At 39.5% G+C, this 14,845-nt stretch overlaps 1 protein-coding gene across 1 annotated transcript in view; it reads right to left on the bottom strand.

Moving 5' to 3' along the window:
- LOC125481051 (zinc finger protein 592-like) overlaps positions 1-14,845 on the bottom strand; it is a 38,135-nt gene that overhangs the window by 2,792 nt on the left and 20,498 nt on the right. Inside the window, exons 3-4 of the mRNA XM_048617025.1 lie at positions 9,301-9,536; positions 2,771-3,046 (exon numbers count right to left, since the gene is read on the bottom strand). Of these exons, the coding sequence (XP_048472982.1) occupies positions 2,771-3,046; positions 9,301-9,536 (512 nt within the window). The remainder of the gene's footprint in view (positions 1-2,770; positions 3,047-9,300; positions 9,537-14,845) is intronic.

The raw sequence follows: 14,845 nt of genomic DNA, 5'->3' as shown, positions 1-14,845 counted from the left end.
GGTGGCTTGTGGCACAGCCAACAGCAATTTTACCATAATTTAATACTGCCCCATAATTAGATGGTATTTTGGTCAGTCATGTGGACACATCATTAAACCATTGCCATATCAGATTCGTTAAACCAAACAACAGAGAAATTCACACAACGGACTCCCCTGTGCCTGTGTACAAAACCCTTGTGTAAAAGAACATTTCATCTACCTAATTTCTATCAGACTGACAAATGCCACAGTTTAGGAAACCCCAAATGGTAGAATTTCATTGCTAATATCAGAAAGCTAGCCAGTAGTCAGAAAAAGTGTGAAGCAAGGAGGGAAAGAATCCTGTTACTTGTGACCAGATTACTTATTTCAGCTTTGACATTACCTACAGCTAAATAGGAAGAACTGCAGTCCTATATGCAGGTCAATCAGTTCCATCATTGATTCAACAAAGGGAACTAAGCCAGATACCAGTAAAAAGGGTGCAGCAAAATATTTACAAGTGTGTTGCCAGAGTTGGAGGGTTTCAGCCAAAGGGAGAGGCTGAATAGATTGAGGCTATCGTTTTTGCAGCGTTGGAGGCTGAAGGGTGAACTTATAGAGGTTTATAAAATCATGAGGGGTATGGACAGGGTGAATAGTCAAAGTCTTTCTCCCAGGGTAGGGGAGTCCAAAACTTGAGGTCATAGGTTTAAGGTGAGAAGGCAAAGATTTAAAAGGGGCCTAAAGCAACTTTTTCACGCAGAGTGGTGTGTGTATGGAATGAACTGCCAGAGGAGGTGGTGAAGGTTGGTACAATTACAACATTTAAAGGCATCTGAATGGGTACATGAATAGGAAGGGTTTAGAGTCATATGGGCCAAATTCTGGCAAATGGGACTAGATTAATTTAGGATATCTGGTCAGCACAGGCAAGTTGGACCGAAGGGTCTGTTTCTGTGCTGTACATCTCTATGACTCTAAATGCAATGCTTCTTCCTACCACAGCCCAGGCCAAGCCGATGATACAGGGTGGTGCGTCAATCATTAAAAATGCCCTCAGGACATACCTGGCTCAGCTTTCAGATTAACAGTTCAGAACCAGAGGACCAATCATAAACTGTGGGAGTTCAGACATTACTGAGTTAAGGTGACTCAGAAATGACAGCACTTTCCCACCACTCTCGCTTTCATTGTCAGTAATAGCCCAGATCTTCCAATCAGTGTCAGAAACCCTATTTCCAACTTTGATTGGATACAAAAAAATACAGATACCTCTGGAGGAGCTCTCAGTGTGAGCATCCAGGCCAGAGTGTGAAGCAGTTGAGGTTGTCATTTTATATTGAGACGCATAAGACAACCTAAAGTCAGGTCACAGAGATAGGTTTTAAGGGTCATCTTAAAAGAGGTAAGAAAGTTGGAGAAGTTTAGGCAGGGAATTCCAGAGCTTAGGATCCAGACAGCTATAAGCACAGCAAGCAAAGATGGAAGGTTTAAAATTGGGTACATTTGAAGACCTTTGCAGAACTTGATAATACATGATTTTTGTGTTGACAAAGTTGGGGTGTGGGAGTCATTTTAATGATCACATGATTAAAGGTTTTCAATATGTACAAGTGATCTTCTTTCCCTCTATTATATTATCCAGGACCATCTCACATCACCATTCTAGATTCTAGCCAAATCAGAGTTTACTAATTAATTTTTTCAATTACAGTAGGAAGCATTTATCAAATAAACATTCTACTCAATTGATGCTTTTAAAGAAAGTTTCAAGTTATGTCATATTAATTTTTAATGAATTGATTCTAAAACATAGTGATTAAAGCTAGAGATCCTCAAGCAAACTAAAATGAAAAATTGCATGGATTTTGGCATCATTACTGAATCTCTAGAATCTAACGCAAGCCCTTGCTGTACATTCATTGTGGGTCAGGAACTTGAGCACAGCGTCTATGCTGCTGTGAGAGACTGCATTTTAAATTGAGGTCCTGCCTGTGCATTCTGGTAGACATAAAAATATTTCATGACACATTTTGAAGAAGAGTTATTTATCTGTTGTTTTGAACAAAATATATTCCCTTAAGCAAGGCTGCTCATCTCACTGACACTAGTGAAACCTTTCTTTGGATAAACTAAGTTTCTCATTACGCTCATAGAAAGTGATTAGATTTCAAAAGGAATTTATTGCCTATGTGGGTCTACATGCCAAGTCTCAGAAATATCAGTCCCTAATAAACCATACAATTAATTCAGAGAAACATTTTTTAGCTTCAGAGTGGTTAGAATGTGCAACTTGCCACTACACAGCATCCTTGTTTGCAACTAAATCACTTTTTCTTCTCTGCTAGAACTCTCCCTTTGCCCCTCTTCACGCCCCTGGCACTGTGGATGTATCTATGCCAGGTGGACTGCAATTGTTCAAGGAGGAGGCTCACTCTTATTTCAAGGATGATTAGGGATGGGAACACAAATGCTGACCTTGCCAACGATGCCCACATCCTATGAAAGAATAACTCTATATCTTGTAACAGCGGCAGCAATCAAGTAGAACAGATGTTTTAAGGGAAAGCTAGAAAAAGGCATGCAGGAAAAAGGAATATTAAGTTAAGCTGTTAAAGTTTGATGAAGCCGTGCAGGAGGTTGTGCTGTAGAACATTAACACCATAGACCTGTTGGGCTTGTTTCTAATACCAGGCACTAGGATTCTATATATTTAATCAGCAAGTTCCAAATAATTCCATAAAAATGGAAGGAATACACATTTGTTAATCCCAACAGAACTAAATTATGAAGATAAACTATTTACCTTTCCGTGACTTCTCTTCATGTGGGATACATAGAGCTCTCTCTCTGGAAACCACTGCAGACATTCGGCACACGTCCAGCCAGGCCTCCTAACTTTTGGTCGTGTTTCAGACTTCTCCACAGTAGCTTCGTCCTTTTTGTCGCTGTTCAAACTGTTGGGAGCGACACCATTAGTAGCTGCTTGCATTGTAGATGCTTTCTGATCACTGGATGTGTCCTTGGAGGGAGGCAGGGGGCTTGGAGGCTTTTCAGGGGTTTGTGTATTATTGTGAACATCCTAATTTAAAAAGAAAATTATCATTAACATCCTGCAACTTGCATACACATGGCAAGCAGGTAATGCCTAGTATCTTAGGAGTTTCTATCTTTCTTCACACAAACGGACACAGCAGAACCTGGTTCCACACAAATTGCTCCATTCAAACTTTGAAAAATGTTAATTTAATTCTGCACTAAACCATTGCTCATTCACGACTCTCTAAACCATTTCATACACATTAACTGCAGAATATAGTTTGGTTGCTGATTCATAATTAATGATTGTAGTCAGTAGATATAAAGCAAATAAATAAACTGGAAAAATACGGGGCAGATAAAAAATAAGTGATACCAGGTTTAAAACTTTAGAAAGGTGAATGTTGAATAATTTACCTTGTAAGAAAGTCTTCTGTCTTAATAACTTCTAAGAATTCTGCACTCTCATTGGTTAGTGAACACTGGGACTTTTCTCAGTATGAAACAGCAAAATAAAATGCCACCAAACTGCAAGGCTTATCCTTGAACTACAACACCATTTTGAAAGGTTATGGCTAGCAGGCAGGGAAGTGGAGTTGAGGCCAAAATGAGATCATCTATGATTGTATTAAATGGCAGAGCAAGCATCAGGGGCTGAATTGCCTATTCCTGCTCCTAGTACTCATGTTCCAATTTAGTAACATCGAAGTACAAAGCAAATTTGTAAGTTTTTATATTGGTAAATTACTTTCAATTTTCTGATCATTGTTTGCTTTGCTACAGTCCCCAAATGAGAGCATCAGTATTTCATTGTTGGCATTGTAGCAAAGACTGTGCTGTTATAAGGTGACAGCATGGCAGGATCTATAGATTTGCATTGACGTTTATCACAGACCTCTAAGAGAATGCAAATCATTCTGGTTCTTTTCTGGAAAATAAATACCTTTGCAGATTTCTGCAGCTAGTATTTTACTTTACAGGGAATGCTCATGTGATCCCTAATGTTTTTGTTTTTCATTCTTGCTAAGAAGCTCCAGACATTTTGGACGATGGTATTCTTTTCTTGAAAGCTTTTCTATACATTATCAGTGACTAGCTTTTTTTAAAATCAGGTACTACAACAATGTATCAGTATGACTGCTGTTCAATACGTTGTTGGATATGGACAGAAACGTGTATGACAAAACATATTTTTCTGTACTTCAAGTATAGGCACATTTCCCATTATAGGCACAAAGCCTAAACGTTGCAAGTAAACACAGGCAGACGTCAGAGTTTAACTGATGTTTAGAGAGAACTCTGCATATTGGCACGTCTTTGACTGCACTAAGCTAAGAAGCACCCATGATTTGAACTGATAACAAAGTATATACCCTGAAACTATCCTTGACACATAAATGGTTGTTAATAGGTGGTCAATAAGGGATGGAACAGTGGATAATTGAGAGTGTATGAGGCAGAGAAATTCACATTTCCTGTGAAGAAACTTGGAAAAAGCTTTGTTTCAAATCTCAAAAGCCAGCAGAATAATTGTTTTGTGGATAAGAAAACAAACAAATGCACATAAGTTACACTCTACAGATGCATAAAATAACTTACAAACAACAGTCTTTTTAAATTCTTCATATGAACAAAAAAGGGAAGTACAATTACTGTTTAGAATATAATAACATATGGTACGTTTGTACACACACGAGCACGTGTGAACAACCCTCATGCATCACCCCTCACCACTATGAACATCAAATTAACTTCCTTCTCATAAGGTAGGAAAACAGACTGGCTTGCCGCATCAAAATGATGTTAGAAAGACTGCCTGATCTATACCACTGCTGCCACTGGCATAGGAATCACCACGAAAGAGGTAACTCTATGTCTTGTAACAGTGGCAGCAACCACATTTGGAAGGTCGTCTAGTAATAGGATGCTCTTCCTCTCTTTATGCTCACTTGCTCCCTTTTAGAGTTAATATTGCACAGTTATGGGCCATAGAGAAATAACTACTGCTAAATCAAGATAAAATTCGTCAGAAAAAAATTGACCCAGGATTTGATTCCTTGTTAGCAGCAAAGATATGTCTGAATTTTAGGTATTGCACCCTCTGCAGACATTTTAAAAACACTTTTGTACTAGGAGACTTCCTCTTAGATTGTGCTCTGAATGTGAACTGAGTCATGATTGGGAAAATGGGGAGGCAATAGCCTAGTGGTATTATCACTGGACTGTTAATCCAGAGACCCAGATAAGGTTCTGGGGATCTGGGTTCGAATCCTGCCATGGCAAATGGTGGAATTTGAATTCAATAAAAAGAATTCTGTAAGTAAGAGTCTAATGATGACCGTAAATTCATTGCAGATTGTTGGAAAAAACCATCTGGTTCACTGATGTCCTTTGGGGAAGGAAACTGTTTGGGGAAACTGCTGTCCTTACCTGGTGTGGCCTACATGTGACTCCAGACCCACAGCAATATGGTTGACTCTTAACTGCCCTCTGGGCAATTAGGGATGGGCAATAAATGCTGCCTAGTCAGCGATGCCCTCATCCTTTGAATGAATAAAAAAAGGATATCAGGGGTGTGTGGTGTTGGGCAGTTGCCCCAAAGCTCCTTCAATCCTAAGATTCCCAAATATGTCTACCTCTATTCCACCCACACACATACATTGCCTGTCTGTCTATCCAACTTGTTTTTCTGTCTCTCCAGCTGACGCTCTTTTCCTTGCTCTCGGGCAGTATCTCTGCCTATTGACAGAAAACACAGGCACTTAAAAATGCGTGTCAAAAAAGAACTAGAGTTCAAGCTTTAACTTGTTTGAAAATCATTTAAAAACAACCTCAATTGCTACTGCCTGAGGAAACACAGTCTACGCAATTACTTGAGTGATTCACACTGCTACCAGTTTGGGACACTGCTCCACGTTAAACACATCCAGGCTGCATCGCACTGGGAATTATACGAATTTTTATTTGGGGAAGGTGGTGGTATGGTGGTAATGCCAGTGGATAGAAGATGCAGATTAAGCTTCTGGGTATATAGATTCAAATCCCACCATGGTATCTGGTGGATTTTAAATTCAGTTAATAAATCTGGAACTGAAAGTTAGTCGCGTGAAGGTGACCATGAACTCCCATTGAATGTGGTAAAAGCTCAAGTGGTTCACTAATACTCTACGGAAGGCAATCTGCCATCTTAATCTGGTCTGGTCTACGTGAATCAGTGCCACAGCATTGATACTTAGTTGCCCTCTATAAAGGCCTAGCAAGCAACTCAGTTTAAAGGTAGTTAGGAATGGGCAATAATCCAGCAATATTCATATCCCATGAAAGGAAAAGTAATAACATTATTCTTTGCAGGATCTTTTATAAGTAAGTTGGTCTGTAAAATATCAATGCCACTCACAAACTCTCATACTCATTTAATGTAAGAAAAATAGCTTTTCCTGTTAAAACTGAAAATGGATTCCAAAGTTTACATTAATTTTTTTTAACTTAAAATAATGACAGTGGTGCAAGAGGAATAAAAGGTTACAATAATGGTTATAATAACTTTTGCACCAAATCAGAACAGACCAGTCATAGATTAATATTCTGGTTAAGCCAAGGCGATTGACTACAACAACTGTTTGTTGCTGTTACCCAGCTTCATGGCAACATTTCCATTGCTTTGTTTCTTTCTAATAATCTGCTTAACTTTGATGGCGACTTTTGCCAGGTTATTTAACAAGGGTTACCATTGCTGAGCCTTATTATTGACGTCAGCCAGAATATACAATAGTTTTGACAAGTGAAAATTGTATTTGCACACGCTGGGACTTATTCCAGAACGTGCACACTCAGACTGCAGCATGTTGGGAATGGGAAACATGGTCACTTGCTGAGAACTACAGTTGTTCAATCACCTCTGATGCCAGTTTGTGGAGAGAACAATGATTCAAACCCTTGCCTTTTCACAAAGGCTGAGGCCTCTCAGCAAGATTGCTAGTGACGGTACTGATTCTCATAAATGTTAATTTTACAATTAACTTTACAGCGCCTATTGGGAAATACATACTTTTGCCCCAATCTTCACACTACATTAGGGTGTTTCAGTTATTATAAAAGCAAATATGGTGATGGAATGGTTTTCAAAAGTTATTCAAAATGATTTAACAAAAGAATTTGCATACAAAACAATCCCAGTTGAAAATGTATTTAAAGAGTGTCTAGTGTACAATTATGCGATATTGTGTATAGTGCTGAAATGTGATGGAGAAAGTGTATGTAACCATCCTGCTTTCATTTAGTCATGATATATAGATAAATAGATTGGTATATAGGTATAAAAACAACTGTGTTCAAAAAAAATTTAAAAGTCACAGCACAAGGTGCCCTAAGAACATAATGTGGGATAACAGAATATTGTAGTCACTGGATAAGTACTAACTAGGCCAAGTATAGTGAGATAACAAGGTGTAGAGCTGGATACTATCTCTCAAGTATAGTGAGATATGTGATAATATCGGGGGGATCAGTTAGCTCTGTTAGTTAGACAAGGGTTACAATGTAGAGTGCAGGTTTGATTCCCATACCAAATCACCATAACAGTCCAGCCTTCTTGATCTCACCCTTTGCCGGAAGCCTGGTAACCCTTGGGTTATACACACGTTAGGTTGTCTCTCTTTAAATGAGAGAAAACAGCCTACAGTCCTCTGGGACTATGGCAACATTCCCTTTTCAGTATAACATTGTTAACAGTAAGAGATCATAAATTTAAGTAACCGAGTTTATCATTCCCAACGTGTTGCAGTCTTGATTGTGCATGCTGTGGGACAAGACCCAGCATATGCAAGTACAATTTTAGCAGTGGCTTTCTCACTTGTCAGAAGTGCACTATTATGGATTTTGGTTAAGGTTAATAATCAGGCCTCAGCAATGGTGCCCTTTGTAGTTAAATTGCCTGTAAAAGTCACCATCAAAGCAGAAATTTAAAACAAAATACTCAGATCTGACAATATAATTTCCTATCCCGTTATTTTCCAATTAAAGATGTGGAACAAATGCTAGAACGTACTTTGCCCAACCATGACACATAATTATTTCCATCATGGCAAGGATTTATAAAATACTATGTTTATATCTCATAGATTCATAACTCTTTTCATTTGTTTCGTGTTATTGGTTTCTAACTTACTTACACAGGTCAGTCGGTCTCGATAGACTTTCCAAAAATTTTCCCATTGTGATTTGTTTTTAAGGTTTCGAAAATTTCATGACCAAACTGTGAGAACCATGGGATTAGGGTGGAGAGATGCTTTGAGGCCCAGAAGCGTACAGTGTGGAGGCCAAGGATTCAATCCTGAGAGATTTTAAAAAATTTGCCTTTTCGTTAGCTTTTTTTAGGAGCAGGAATCAGACCTTAAAGATCAGTCAGGTAAATTACAAGCATCATTAACCAAAACTAAGGACTTAACTGGGGCTTTGTGGCTGTTAACACTTAGACGAAGCTTGAAAGCAGCCATTGCTCTTTCAGAGCTTGCAACTCCAAATTTTCAACTTGTGTGCCCACTGGGGAATACGGTTTGGGAAACCGTGCTTCAGATTAACTAATGGAATGCAGGCCAACTTTCAAACCTAGGATTTTCCTGGACTCTTATGGTGCACTTAATTATCAGACAAACTCAATGAGCTATCCAATCACACACTAATAAACCATGCAGTTATCACTAGATTTTTCATGGCTGAAAAAGAACAAATTCAGTTGTTTTGACCTCCAGAATTTCTTCTGACATCTTAGAGATGCGCTCTATGGTTAACTACTTTTGTGAAAACCAAACACCTTGTTTATCACACATTGTGGTTTTGCAGGACATATTTCTCACTACTATCTATCACTAGCCTTTCCTGGAAACACATTTCAGAACATATTACCATATTCCTTCTTTCCTTCAATCTAAATAAAGCCTGCTACATTTCAGAACACTGTCAAGCTTAGTTCAACATTCTCAAATATTGCTTATATAAAAAAAATCCAACCCAACAGAGCTTCTGGAATGGAGTCAGTTAAGCTTCAATTCACTTCAGCTTTAAAAAAATACAGGCCATCTGTTATCACTTTTTTTCCAAAAAGAAAGAATGGTATCATCACTATTTTCGAAATGAGTTTATGTGGGAATGCTTAAAGCAGCAACACCTTGCTATTATGTTTTTCTTTCCCTGATGAGCTCACGAGCATACATACACCACAGACCACAAAAGACATTTGCCTGGAAATTAACTCTACTTGACTGAGAAAGGCTAGTTACCTTGAGTCACTACACCTACCTTGAAGTGCTCCATCATCAGTTGTTTGTGCATGTAGAGCAGTTTACACACAGGACACTTGTACACACACACTTTCAACTTGTTTTTGTGCTGTTCCAAGTGTTTATGTAACAAAGCTCGCTGGTTGAATACAGTTTCGCACATTGAACACTTTAAGATGACTCTGTAAGTTGAGAAATATTTTACATCAGCAACCAACCCACTGACATCGTAAGCACCAAACAAAAGTTTTACCACTTTGAAATCGTATTAAGAAAAAGAATTAAAGAAGTTATTAAGGCTGTACTCCTCTAGACTCTCCATTTTCTTACAAATTCCATCCAGGTAACTGATGAAAAACTATAACACTGAAGGCCAAATTTTGAGGCCAAGTGACAGAAGATCACAATTCCATAGTCTCAGTCCACTGGAATGGAAATGAATATTTTGAACAGGACGCTTAGTCAGGCTTTTTTTAAACAAAAGTATAACTATTCTATAGGGTGTAAGCTTTTCTTTTAATGTGAGGATAAAGTCTTTGCTAAGTTTATTCTGGACCTTTCCTCAACATAATCAATGTATCCCACTGAAACTTACAGAATACTGAAAGGCCTGGATAGAGTGGACGTTTCCACGAGTAGGAGGGACTAGAATCTGAAGGCTCAGCCTCAGAGTAAATAGATGACCCTTTAGAACTGAGATGAGGAAGAATTTCTACAGCCAGAGAGAGGTGAATCTGCGGAACTTATTACCAAAGAAGGCAATGGAGGCAAAGTCATCGAGTGTCTTTAAGACAGAGATAGATAGATTCTTGATTAGACAGGTGATCAAGGAGAAGGCAGGAAAATGGAACTGAAAAACATATCATCCATGATTGCGTAGTGGAGCAGATTTGATGGGCCAAATGGCCTAATTCTGCTCCTGTCTTGTGGCATCATTATTGAAATTTACTAATAAGATCACTTAAAAATGATATTTATTGCCAAATTGCTGCGCACTGTCTTCATAGAATAACATGAATAGAAATCACAGTGGCAGGACAGGTCATTGAGATGGCATAAAGTACCAGCCTAGTCTTACAAGGCCTGTGCCTGACTGACTGCTTTCAATTTTCAATTAACGGAAGGTAACGTTGTCCAAAACTAAATTGCTCGATTGATTTATTTTGGATTGGAACTAATATGCATGTTAGTAAATACAAGACAAGTATGTTATCAATGATTCTCAGTACTTTTTGAAATATTTGCTTTAGAGGAGTGAGTATGGCTGGCAAGGACAATATTTATCACCCAGTCATAGAGTCATACAGCATGGAAACAGACCTTTCAGTCCAACTTGTCTGTACCGACCAGACATCCCAATTTGACCTAGTCCCATTTGCCAGCATTTGGCCCTTATCATTCTAAACCACTACTATTCATATACCCATCCAAATGCTTTTTAAATCCTGTAATTGTACCCACTTCCACCGGCAACTCATTCCATACACGCACCACTTTCTGCGTGAAAAAAAACTATCCCTCAGGTCCTTTTTGAAATCTTTCCCCTCTCACCTTAAATCTATGCCTCCTAGTTTTGCACCCCCCCACGCTAGGTAAAAGACCTTGGCTATTCACCCTATACATGCCCCTCATGATTTTATAAACCTCTAGAAGGTCACCCCGAGCCTCTGACGCTCCAGGGAGAAAAGCCCCAGCCTATTCAGCCTCTCCCTATAGTTCAAACCCAGTCCCAGCAACATCTTTGTAAATCTCTTCTGCACCCTGTCCAGTTCAACAACATCCTTCCCAAAGAAGGGTGACCAGAACTGTATGCAGTATTCTTTTCAGGGGCCTCACCAACGCCCTGTACAGCCACAACATGATGTCCCAATTCCTTCACTCAATGTTCTGATCAATGAAGGCAAGTGTGCTAAATGCCTTCTTCGCCACCCTGTCTACCTATGCACCTGCATGTCTAGGTCTCACAGGGCTCCCACTTGTCCCTGTGTCTGTGTGGGCTTTCTCCACGTGCTCCGGTTTCCTCCCACAGTCCAAAGGTGTGCAGGTTAGGTGCATTGACCATGCTAAATTGCACATAGTGTTTAAGGACATGCAAGTTAGGTTGAATAGCCCTGGGAAATGCAGGGTTACTGGGATAGGGTAAGGGGATGGGTCTGGGTGGGATGCTCTTCAGAGGGTCAGTGTGGATTTGATGGGCTGACTGGCCTGCTTTCACACTGTACAGATTCTATAATTAATTGTACAAAACCTGCCCTGGTTTGCCTTACCTCCTCTTTATCTCAACTAAATTCCACATGCCACTGCTTGGCCCATTGGGCCATCTCATCAAGGTCCTGCTGCACTCTGAGATAATCTTTTTCATTGTCCACTACACTACCTATTTTGGCATCATCTGCCAACTTACAAACCATACTTCCAACATTCCCATCCAAATCATTTATATAAATGATGAAAAGCAGTGGACCCAGCACCGATCCTTGTGGCACACTGCCGGTCACAAGTCTTCAGTCTGAAAGCAACCCTCTACTACCAGCCTCCATCTCCCACCTTCAAACCAATTTTGTATCCAATTGGCTAGCTCTCCCGATGCTAAGTGATATAACCTTATTAACCAGACTACCATGCAGAACCTTATCGAACACTTTCCTGAAGTCCACATACACAATGTCTAATTGCCCTTGAGAAGGTGAGCTCGCTGCTTGAACTGTTTTAGTAGCTGTGATTTAGGGACACAAGCAGTACTGTTAGGAAGGGAGCTCCAGATTGTGACCGAGCAACAGTGAAGGGACAATGATGTAGTTCCAAGTCGGGTGGCGTGATTTGGAGGTAACTTGCAGGTGGTGGTGTCTACATGGATCTGCTGCAATGGTCCTTTTAGGTGGTAGATGTCACATATTTTGGAAGGTGCTGCCAAAAGATCCTCAGCTCTAGATGAACATAGTAACCAAAGAGAGACCAATTGCCTTAAACAACAGCCACCGTGACCTTTGAGAAATTTTGATGGCATGGTGTCTTCACAGGGTAAATTAGATCATAAGAAATAAAGAAAAAAAAAAACTTAACTTACAGTTTGAAAATATGAATGCAAGTATAAAATGTTGCAAATGCTCAAATATGTTGGCATTTATTAAAAAAAAGGCTCAAGGTGATTAATATCTATAATGTATTAACTTGTGCTTTTTCTTTACACCTGCTGACAGATTTGTTGCACGTTCCAGTAACAGCATTTTCTGCTTTAGTGGCAAAAGGAGAAGCAATGTACTGTAAACACGAATGAGCTTGGCATGTAAAAAATGTGGTAACACTAACAACAGTAATGTGCGTGTTTCAAAACAAAGTGATACTGAGTTGAAATAACCTAAATTCGTAGATGGAAAGTGGGAAAAAAAACCATTTAGGAGAAAATAATCATCCGAGCCATGATAACAAGTACTGTGACACTAAGATACCTAAGTTACATTTGGATTTGGATGCACAAATCTTCCACACAAATTATTTACTGTCTGTTTCACAGAGAAGACTGGAGCTAAACATTTTTTGACTGGCAGAATATTTTCCAATGTAGGTGGTTCCTTACTCCTTTACAACCTTAAGCTCTATTGACATCAAATAACTGGGCTGATGGACTAGCATCAATATGACTGTGCCTAGGAATCTGTTCTGTATTCATTAGCAAAAAAAAAATCATAAGTTACTTGGAATACACGCTTGAGTAGATGAGGTAGTTAAAGAAAATTGAGTTTCTCATCTGTAGGGCATTTTACATTACTAATCACTCTTTTCACTAGAGAGATACTGAATTTCAATTTTCAAGTCTAATTATGGGATTGGGACTGCAAAGCCTTTCAAAATAGGTCACTACACTTTGAACACGTGGAATGACTGCAAAGTGACTCCTCCAAAAGGAGCCTTGGGGGTCTAGATTCAATGAAGTTTGATGGCATGTGCAAGGAAACCTCCTGCTGACTGTCACTTCACCTTACCTCAGCAGACAGAATCAGCATTTCACTATATCAAATACTTTGTGGAAGAAGCACAAGGAGTAGCAAAGGTACAGAATCTACTCAAGGTTGAGAAGTTAAATTTCCATCACCAAGAGTGGCTCAGAGGCTACATATCTGACTGAGCTGGCACAACCTTGAAAGAATTGTCTGCCACAACAGGCCTGCAGCAGGTAACAGAAAACCAACTTGATTTCACCCTTCCAATCTACCTCACGTAGGTGTATTTGGAGATGACTGTGCTTGTGGTGATGCAGTTCAAAACTAGACATCCATGACAAGCTGTGGCATCACATGAACTGTATTCCACTACTACCTGTAAATGAATATTCCTCACTCCACCATTACTGTCAAGTTTGGGGACCAAGCCTGATCAGTAAAACAGTAGTACTGGGTGTACCTAAAGATGAGTCATCAACATAGGAACATTAACTGAAATTCAGAGATATCCTAACCATCAGAAGCGTAGGCTATAAGCATAGATAGGCAGCGATCTCATAATCAGAACAAAGCTCTCCAATCCTGCCGCAACCAGTTATGAATGCTGGTCAGGAATTAAACAGTCAGCTGGAGCAAAAGGCTCCACACATACCTGCCCTCAATGATGGTGGAGCTTACCAAGAATGCAAAAGACAAGACTGAAGTGTTTGAAATCACCCTCAGTCCTAAGTGCCAAGAGATTGACCTATCTCAGTCTCCCCAAGTCCCCACCCTCATAGAAGCCAGGCTTCCGTTAATTTGATTCACTCTGGATGATACCAAGAAATGGCTCCACCAATTCACTGTCAACAGAAAAGTCTATGATGCCAAACAACATTTTAGCTACAGTATTGAATACTTGTGCTCCACAACTAGTCCTGCCTTTAGCCAAGTTGCTCCAGTACCCCTACAATACTGATGTTATATCACAAAATTGGAAACGTACCCAGATATGCCCAGTCCACAAAGAACAAGACAAATCCAATCTATGCAATTACTGCCCCTTCACTTTACTCAATCACTAGCACAGAGGTCAAATGTGTCATTGACAGCATTATCATGCAGCACTTACTTTCCAACTCGATATCACTCAGTTTGGATTCTACTGGTAGCACTTCCCTCAAGTTAAGATCATCTTGATTTGGAAATATATTGCTGTTGGGTTAACAGCTGCAACTCCTTACTTCATGGCACTGGGGCAAATACATCCGTCACAAAAACTACAATGGTTCGAAAAGCTGAATCATCGCTACACTCTCAAGGGCAGTAAATACTGATCTCAGAAGTGGTGTTCACATCCCATGAACGTATAAAAAAACTTCAGCTCCATGCTTTGTGAAGTTAAGAAAAAAAGTCAATATTAAAGTGCTTGACCAGGTATAAAAGACAGTCCAGTTAAGCTGAATGAACTTGGCTGCCTCCTAAAATGGTTCATTGCAATCTCCTCTTTCCATGACAATATGATAGACAACACTGGAATCCTTTGAGGTCCACAGTGATTTCACACAATTCTTTTCTGGTGCAAACACTCAGGAATATTGTTGCTGCTATCATGCACTTTAAGTTCATAAATTGCAAACACCA

The sequence above is a fragment of the Rhincodon typus genome, chromosome 36 (genome assembly GCF_021869965.1).
Source record: "Rhincodon typus isolate 14 chromosome 36, sRhiTyp1.1, whole genome shotgun sequence".
NCBI lineage: Eukaryota > Metazoa > Chordata > Chondrichthyes > Orectolobiformes > Rhincodontidae > Rhincodon > Rhincodon typus.
The sequence above is the reverse complement of the archived record's forward strand: the minus strand, read 5'-3'. Positions and strand labels throughout refer to the sequence as shown.